The following is a 10,141-nucleotide window of genomic DNA, read 5'->3' as shown; positions in this document are numbered from 1 at the left end:
CTTCTAATACTTCACCCAATTACTAAGCGTGCATTTAGGTTTTTCATTTTAGAAAATGGAATATTATGATGAAAATTAAAGTTCCTCACATAATTTGACTTTTGGGCTTTTGTTTATGTGATGTGCCCTTTAGGGTAACATATTTTTGGTATATATATAACATATATATGTCTCAAAAAAAAGTCTGATAAAAATGAGATGACAATGCAGAAATAAGTGTAACAACTTAATTGGAGAAGCAATTGCATTGTGGGTTATGACCTCTCACATACAAAACAGTAAGTGTATATATAGTTTGCACTTTAGATTTTGCTGAACAAAAACAGAACTGATATTATGTATATGTATTGGAATATTTTTCTATTTCAAAAGCACAATCATAAAGCATATGATTGGAAAGCAGCTTATTCAACAACAGGAAACCACACTGTTATGTAATAAAATCATGGGTTCTGATCACCATCATGATGATGACTTTGCAATTGCTTGGTTGGTAATTGTATAATCAGCTTTCTCGGATTATGTGTGTTGAGAAGACAAAAGCCAAAGTCCAAAAAGCAAAATGCAAATAATTTCCCAGGCAAAACAAAAGGTCCTCCCTGGCCTTCACTGTGTCACACACAGATCTGACACCACTGCTTCCATTGAGCAGCCTCTCGATCAGCCCAGATTTTGGTTCTTATGCTGCCCTTCTTTTTCATCATGAACACTTTGATCAAACCCAATAGTACAATTTAAAGAAGCTACCCCCATGCCATGCAACAACCCACATGCTGGATTTCTCAGTACTCTATCTTCCTCCTCCATTCCTTTTTCTTTTCTTTTCTTTCCTTTTTCTTTTCTTTTCTTTCCTTTTCAGATTATGCTTTTCTTTCTTCAATTTGATGTAGTACTATGTACAAACCCATCCAAAAGTTTACAAAAATCCAAATTTGGACCATTATCACTAGCAATATGACATATATGTATGAACAAAATTAATTAACCAATTAATCACCTATGTAATGTGATTTCACCATCAACACACAGATTAAGCATTTCATTAAGATAAATATGATTATTAGAACCAAACAATGATCACATGTATATATAATATATCTTTGAACTCTCTCTCATATAACAAAGAAACAAATACCACCCAAATTATCACATATATACCACCACCACCATCTATATATGAAACAAATAGATGGATATTACATAAATATGGAATATTCATAATAATATTTAAGGTGTCTCTTGCTATACATGTCTAGCCAGAAAAAAAAAAAAATTAAAAGGGGAAGGGAAAAAAAGTGATGCTAATTAATAATATGATGACGATAACAACGAAGGTAACAAACCTCTCACTGAGGACAAAGCAGTTTTAATGGCGGACTAACAATAACCACAAAGATGACAAACCATAATAACTCTTGCCGTTACAAGTCCTAGCCTCTATCATCTTTGCCTTTCCAACCTTGCTAGCTAGTTTGATATGGGGTTTGGACCACTGGGAACTTCATGAGCCTCAGCTCCAAACTCTCTTCTGGTGGAAGCTGAAGAAGAAGAAGAAGTACTGTGAGAGTCTTGGGCTTTCTTTGGGTTCAAATTTGTTGTAGACATGGTTGATTCTGAGGGCTCCAAGAGAAGCCTTTTGCCAGTGATTAGTGCCATTGATGATGGGTTTGTGCTTGTGGGGTTTGATATTGGAGAAACAAGAAGAAGGAAAATGAAAACAAGGGCAAGAAAGAAAATCAAAGGGTGCAATTTGGTGTGGATTTCAGAAATGGATGATGATGTTTTAGGTGTTGCCATGCAATTTGGAACAAGAAACCACCCCCCAAGAGCCCACAAGGGTTCAATATCCATGAACCAGCACCAAAGCTACTAAGAAGGGAGAGACAAAGAGAAAGTGAGAGAGAGAGAGAGAGAGAGAGAGAGAGAGAGAGTGAGAGAGAGAGAGAGAGAGAGAGAGAGAGAGAGAGAGAGAGAGAGAGAGAGAGAGAGAGAGAGAGAGAGAGAGAGAGAGAGAGAGAGGAAGAGAAGCTTCAGCAAAAGTGAATGGAAAGTAGGTTTTGAAATTCGATACACATTTGTATGAGGAGAGGTAGCCAAAGTGAAAGAGCCAAGCTTAACATGGAAGTATATATGAAATGAGGTGCTTGGAATGGGTCAAGGAATTTACCAAACTGTCCTCTGTTAAATCTTATTTGACATGGACAAATTAGTCTTGTACAAATCAAATATTAAAGAATCTTGAAAGGAAAAAAAGGCAATGGCATCACAGAGAAAGAGGGAGGTGGTGGCTTTTTCCTGTTTGGCCGGTTCCTCAAGAAATCTTTCTTTGACTTGGAGAACCCTAAGAAAGGAAAAATATACTGATTTTGTTCTTTGCATAATTTTCTTTTCATGGAGAGAAATTGATTCACTCCCTTCCTTCTTGCGTGACTTGCACACTCAAATTTTGGCATGGACTACAAAGCCACCACAATTGGCAATATAAAATATATCTCAATATAATACTAAAGGATAATATTTTCAAACTAATTAATATTAGTAAACCACATTATATGATAATGTTAATTATCAACTAATCATAATAATTGATATAGCAAGTAGACCTCACATGTCACGTAATATTTAAGGGGTAATCTTATCTTACCATATAGTATTACTTTCATATATACAAAAATCAACTTAGTCAATAATCAAATTCAATCAGACCACATAGTATCTTATTTTGTTTTATGTCAAATTGTCTAATGAAAGAACATTTTTACAACATTAAGAAGCGCCAGCAAGCGCTTTATCTGTGGGTGGGTGTGTTGGTGTGTATAAAAATTTTGGGTTTTGGAAACAAATTTGGAAAAAGCACACGGAAAGCAAAGCATCGTATTCTCTATCAATTACTGCTTGTCTCATGAGTCATATATCATCTGGTGTGTATATATATAAATTATTAGAGAGAATTAGGCTTAGATATTTTTAAAAAATAGTTTTTAAATAGAGATTGAGGTGTTTTAAAATTTATAAGAAATTTTTTTTAATTTATAATAATTTATAAAAAAAAAATTTTAATTCATAATAAAGTCTTTTTAATTTATAATAAAGTTCTTTCCCGATTTGAAGGGTATTTTCCTTTTTAGGGTGTAGAGTGGACTTTGTATCCGCTCAAAATCTCGAAGTTAAAACCTAACATAAATCCATTAAAGAAAAATAAAATGACTTAATTAAAAACCCTAAATCTCTATCGATTTTAGTATAAAAAAAACTCATAAAATAGACTAAATTCTAAATTTTTTTAAATTATATTATATGAGAGAGAGAGAGAGAGAGCGCTAGTGAAAGAAAGAGGCCAACGAGAGACATGTATGGGGAGAGACATGTATGTCTCCCATGATGGGTGTGCATGGGTCCCCACTACCTCGGTAACATGGTCAAGAGAGGGATGGTACGTTAAGGTTATCTTCGTAATTTACTGCATATAATCAATGTTTATCGTTTATGTCCTTACCAAGTCCCACCAGAGGGGTACCTATCTACCCCTAACCTCCCCTTCAGATATCATGTTCATATATATATATGGGCTATGAGTCTATGACTTTTACAAGAAATAAATTAAGTTAATTAATCTCTGTAATAATAACAAATTATTTTGATTGCTTCCATAGCCGTTAACTGCTCCATGACAGAAGCAACCACGTTAACCATGCCACAATCCATTAATATAATATTGCTCATCTCCTCTTTAAAAAAAATCAGATGAGCATTGATGGGGTCCTTCCTAGCTCTTTTTTGAACTTTTTGACACACGCATATTAAATTTTTTGTGTGTGGCCGTCTTACCGTAATATTATAAATATACTTGTTATAAGTTTTTATTTTTCCAACAACGAGTTGTCAATGACTTTATTATGATAAGGGTTGGCCCAAAATCTAAGAGTTAAATTATAAATGCTAAATTTTAAACGAAAACACAAATTGAGTCAACTATGAACTTGCTATAGAAGTGGCTAATATCTTTACTATTATAAAGTCAGAAGAAAAAAAATTTGGTGTTTATAGACTTCACCAAAAATAAATTTATCTAAAATACCTTTTATTCAACAAAATAGTCACATTAAAACAACCTAATAAATGAAAGTACATATATATAGTTGTAAAATATAAGTATTAAAATAAAATTTAAAAAATAAAAAAAGACACTCCAATACCTTAAAACGTGAAAAGAGTGGTGAAAAGTTATAAAACAATAAGAACAAACTAAAAAAATATAGTAAAAATATTAATTAACATGTGTGGAGTGCATAGTATATATATACATATATATATATGTTGTCAGACAAAGTAGTATATATGCTGTTATTAATTTAAATTATTTCATAAAATTGATTCTTAATTGAATGCATAATTCATATTCACAAGTCTCATACTGTAACATTCTAACAATTAAATAACATTACCTATATATCTACATGTATACACATTAGAGTAGGACAATTAATTAGAGGAATGGGAAAACACAAGGGGGTAAAGATGTCCATCTAAATATAGAAATGACAAAAGCAACTTTCAAACCATAATGTGGCACCACTATAGACTGATTGATCAACACTGTGATCCATACCAACTTCCCACCCACCTTATCGATATAAGGTCAAGTTTCTGACTTCTGTTTCTTAAGCAAAGCAGATCATATAATTGCTTCACTTTGAGAAAGTAATTAGTCCTTTCTTTGTTTGGTAAGAAAAGGATAACACACACATATAGCTTCATTACCATGAAAACACTTCTGGTATATATCATGCTTGAGCCAAAGTCTACCTACAAGTAGGCTACAACAAACAAATATTCAAGAAGAAAGCATCAAACCCCCCTTCTCCTATGAACTCAATCTCTGCCTCCCCAAGAAACGTATAGCCCGGCCATGTGATATGCTTCCATGACATCTGGGGCCAAAACCCAAAAGTCAATAGGGTGGACCTTGGAAACTTTATTTTAGCACATTAGCTGATGTAAGTTAACAACAAACATGCATAAATCAAGATTTCATTATAAATTTTCAATATCTCAAAGAGGGACAGAGACAAGACAGCCTCCATATATATTAATGTATCTGTTCTTTGGGTTAGGTCATTAACTGTAAGCTAGCAGCAAACCCAAAACCCGTACCACACTGCTTGTCTTTGCTCAAAAATCAAAATGTCAACAAACTGAGGTAAGCTCTCAACCTTAATCTAATATCATCTTGTGGGTTGTCTTTACTCTTTAATATAGGTTTTATCTAAAGATCGATACTGTTGTTTCCCCTAAAAAGACCCTTCACGTTTAGAGAAAAAAGTTCTCTCCAAGCCCTACATTGAGTTACAAATTAATTAAGATTCATATTGCGTTAGAGAGAGAGAGAGAGAGAGAGAGAGAGAGAGAGAGAGAGAGAGAGAGAGAGAGAGAGAGAGAGATAGAGAGAGAGGCTAATGCATGGCATCTAAATAGAGGTAGTAGGGGTGATACATTTCATGGATGTGACCCAAGAAATCACATGCTAAAGCAAGAATATGTATGTAGTCAGTAATCTGAATGATTCTAGTACTTGCTCAACCTTTATATATGTATCTGATACTTTAATTAAGTTCCTCTTTTCTTTGCCTCTACTAAATAGTCAAATAAATTCCCATTTTCAGGTGGGAAGGGAATGTCCAAAGTAACCACTAGCTCCTTGGCGTAAGGAATCACTTGTAAAAGCATATATATAATTGGTTTCCACCATCTTATATTTCTTCTTATTCTTTTCCCACTTATATATAATGTGGACAATGTGAAAATATTACTCACTGACTCAACACTTATATATAGGAGCTTGAAGGTTCTCCAACAAACAAACCAGTTAAAGAGGCAACTGATCGATCATTGAATAAGAGTACCTCTTATCGTTGAAATCATGCAATTGCATTCCAAGAATCTATTAGTCTAATGGAAGAGTTACAAAATTCAACTTTTACAATAAAAAAGAGAACATACCAAAAAATAAATAATAATTAGGCCCTCCATTATGTAGAATCAGATAAAAAAAAAAACACAGGTGGTTAAAGTATTGCACTAAGAGAATATTATCTAGTTATTAAATATATTAAATTCAAATAATGAAGGGGATCAAAGGAAAATGCAATTTTTGTTCCCCATTTTTCCTTTCTTTGTTGTTATTTTACAATCATATACTCATATATCTGCATCAGTTATATATAATTATATCTAAGTTTCTTATATCTGTTGTCCAAGCTATCTTGTCACATTATTTCTAGCAGTAGGTAATTATGGTCGATCATAAACTTATAATTAATCAGAGCATGGATAAGTACATTTAGCCTAGCCTGTTACTTTATTTAATCAGCTGTACCCCACTATACAAAACCAGTTGTAAGGTCATCTATTCAGTCAGATTAATTAGTAATGGGTCGTGTCTAATGTCAGAACAGAACCCTACCCACCATATATGTTTCAAGCTTTTGATCAGTTTTTTGTTTGTTCAGTACGTTTGGGCCACTTGACCGGGTGTATCCAAGTTGACAAATTAAGTGTGTAGTATAATTCTCTTAAATAGTCTATAGTATGAACTGTTCATTTGAATAACACATTTGAGAAGCTTAGCTTAATCCATTAATGGTGAATGGTCCATGACTTGCATAAATGCCAAAAATGTGCTATTTTGGCATGTTAGTGTTTGGTGATTTTTCAAGTATTTTAAATTTGGTGCCATCAGCTATATATGTTACTCAAAACCAAACAGTGTTTGGTCAATTCATCTTTAAAGGCAGAAACTAATAATTAACACTTCCTGCTTCCCAAACATTTCCCTTCACAGAATTAATAGATGCGGTGGACAACTCTAGGTATGGGGCTACCCTTATTCTATCTTTAATTTTATCAATAATATCTTGGCCAAAAAAAAAAGTTATCAATAATATATTGGGTATTAGATTATAAATAAAAATATATATTACTTTGTATTTTTCTTTGCTGAGTGGCTATTGCTACCTTTTGCTTCACCTTCCTTCCAGCCGTATTACATATATAATGCCTTTAACTTTTGGATCACACAGTCAAACAATTATAGTCAAATCTCTTTGGGTATTGTTTTATAAGCAAGATTGGTCAAATATGGGAGGAGAACAAGGACATATGATATGATGGCCATTACTTGTATGGGCAGTCCTTGCAATTAATGGACGTCTCCATCCCATGCATATAGTTTAGGTCCCGTTTGGGATTGTTGTGGACGACTCAAAAGCTGCTGTGGATGACAATTCTCAATTACCTACAACAGTTTTGGTGTTTGATAAAAAAAAATAAAAAAGTGCTTTGTCCTACAATTCTCAACTCCCCACAGCAAAAATAGAAAGCAAGTTTGTAGCTGCTTTTGAAAGCTGCAGTGAATCACAACAACAATGAAAATTTTGTTTTACCCATAATATCCTCAATTTAGTAATTATAAATAGCCACAGCAGTTTTACATTACAATTTACCAAACACCTTCATACTGTTTTTTATACTCACAACACTTTTGAAAATATAATTTACCAAACACTCAACTGTTATACTTCACAACTGACTTTACTTCACAGCTGCTTTACTTCACAACCGTTTTTTCTCACAGCAATCCCAAACTAAGCCTTAAACATACAGTATATAATACATATTTATTTTGTTGATGGGTAATCTTTATTTTTAATTCAAAAGGCTGAAAGGTATTTGAAAAATCCCTCTTTTTCTTGGAAAATTCCAACTTATAGTGGGGAAGTAATTTATCAAGTAAACAAACAATTAAATAAATAACAATGAAAAAGTGAGCTATAGTATTAAATCATACTTTAATTCTACTTCTTGGGTATTTTATTATGTCAAAAATCAGATGGCTAAAATTAGGGGAGTGATATTCCCGCTCTCCTCTTGCACTTTCATATTTTTATGTAAGAGCGCAAATAAGTAAGGACAGTGTTATTTGGTGCTCCTATAAATGAGTATAAATAATGTTTTAGAGCATCATTATTGACACTTCATTTTAAATTCCGACACTCATAAAGTGAGTATACAAAGACTAAAATATTCAATTTAGAATACAATAAGCTAAATGATGAATGCTATTGCTAATAGAATTATTACAATTACCCTATATTTCAGAATAATGCTAATATATATGATCATGATAAATGGCAGTAGAAAATGAACATAATTATTGAGAATTTTTCCTCCTCTTCTTTTAATCAGATCAAACTTGCATATCAAGATTCATAATCAACATCAAATCGATACAGTTCCATATTGCCCGACTGGTCTCATGTATGGTTCTTTTCACCAGGCAACCACGCATTAAAGGTAAGAAAGTAGCCAAAAACCAGTGTGGTCCACAGATAATACAATAATATATATCCAACCTTTTCTTTATAATTGTCCAATCATAGCTAATAAAAGGTTTTTTGCCCTATTGTATGGTTAAGTGATATCTATCCGTTCATTAACATAAAAGAAAAAATAATAATAATAAGGTTTTTTAATTTCTTACTGTTTTGCTTGGATAGTGATGCTTCCTCGACCCTTTAATCAATGCCTTTTTCTCCTCCTTTGTTGCATTCTCTGGCTATCTTGTTCAACTTGGGCTTCCCAATCAATAATGCTATCTAGCATTGGTGGGCAGATTAGATATATAACATGTGTGCTTGTGCTGCATAATTTTGAGTGAATTGGAACAGTCATATGATACACCTAGAGAAACCCATAAGACACTGCAATTTTATGAGCAAGAGAAACAAAATGGGGAAAAGAGGGGAAAAACTTGTGTACGTTTTTTTGCATACTATGTTGTGTTTTCACAAGAGATGGTATTGGATCTCACACTTCATGTGTGAGAGCCCAACATAGTTGACTGGGTGTACGTACACAAGTTTTATCGGTTTTTCTCAAAAGGAGGGATACACAGTTCTTGAAGCCATATGGTCTCTTGAATTCAAATGAAAAGCCTCTACATACCCCAATTTGCTAGAGATCTAGAACTCAAGCCAACAATTGCATGGCTGTCACTAAGGGATTGAGTTGTTCCAAATTAGTGCACAGAGGCCCTAATTTGGCCATGATTACCTAAGTTTTCTCAATAATGTTCCTCCTCATAATTAGGCGAGTTAAAAGGTAAAAGGCTCAAAGTGGGAAACCTTGCTTTATAAAAAGGTGTGGACACAATGAATTGATTAGCGTCTAATAAGAAGTTTCTTAACCAAAAAAAGATTACGGTGTAAAGATGGTAGGGCACAAAGATTATCTTCTGAAATAAACTTTTGCTTTTGTGATCTTCTGAAAAGTAATGTCATTATGTGCCAGTCATTTTCTCACATTCATGTTCCCACCATTTCTTCATGAACATTTAAGTGATAAACCACAAGCCAGTTTAGACTTAATATTTTATGACATATATAGAATATGGTGAGGCAAACCATTGAGTAGATATATTCAGAGAAATTTATCATATTCCACTCACTTTCTTTCTAAAACTATAATATATTCAATAAACAGTCGCGATGACCGCCCATGAATTGTAGCACAAATGCACAGGCAAAAAAGCATCACTAACAACTTGGTGAGTTGGTGACCAAGGCAACAACTTCATTTCATTCGAAACATACATCTTTTTCACCAAAATGTACAGGAAAAATGTACTGGTAGCTAGCTTATCTAGTAATCTCTTTCACACCAGAACCCCTTTTTGCTAAATAGAGGCTGAATCCAACCAGATACTTGTGATGTGGAGATTTTCAAGAGATAATGAGATAGGAAAGTTCTAAATCAATTATATTGCTATTTGTCCATAGATCTAGCGGACCTCGGAGCTTCTAATGGACTGAAATATATAGGTAGCATTTCCAGTTCCCCAATTCCCCCACCCCCGCCCAACCAAAAAAGAAAAAACGAAGAAAACATAACCACACAAGGACACAACAAAGAATATGGGGGGGAGAAGGTAAAGAACAAAACCTTCTATTAAATGGACATAAGGGAATTTCACATTGTTATTCCAGATTGGCCAAATGAAATTTCCCATGTTCCAATACATACTTAAAGCATGCATGAAATCATTTTAAAATCTCCCATATAATTTGCACAATGGAAAACAATA

The 10,141-nt window shown here is 33.4% G+C and overlaps 1 protein-coding gene across 1 annotated transcript; it reads right to left on the bottom strand.

Moving 5' to 3' along the window:
• Positions 1 to 1,030: 1,030 nt before the first annotated feature.
• CLE41 (CLAVATA3/ESR-RELATED 41) lies at positions 1,031 to 1,930 on the bottom strand. The gene has a single exon (XM_086254964.1). The coding sequence runs from the start codon at positions 1,849 to 1,851 to the stop codon at positions 1,468 to 1,470; it is 384 nt and encodes a 127-aa protein (XP_086111090.1). The 5' UTR covers positions 1,852 to 1,930; the 3' UTR covers positions 1,031 to 1,467.
• Between the last annotated feature and the right edge of the window lie 8,211 nt (positions 1,931 to 10,141).

This window comes from Dryas octopetala, chromosome 8, assembly GCF_963921425.1.
Source record: "Dryas octopetala chromosome 8, drDryOcto1.1, whole genome shotgun sequence".
In the NCBI taxonomy this organism is placed as follows: Eukaryota; Viridiplantae; Streptophyta; class Magnoliopsida; order Rosales; family Rosaceae; genus Dryas; species Dryas octopetala.
The sequence above is the reverse complement of the archived record's forward strand: the minus strand, read 5'-3'. Positions and strand labels throughout refer to the sequence as shown.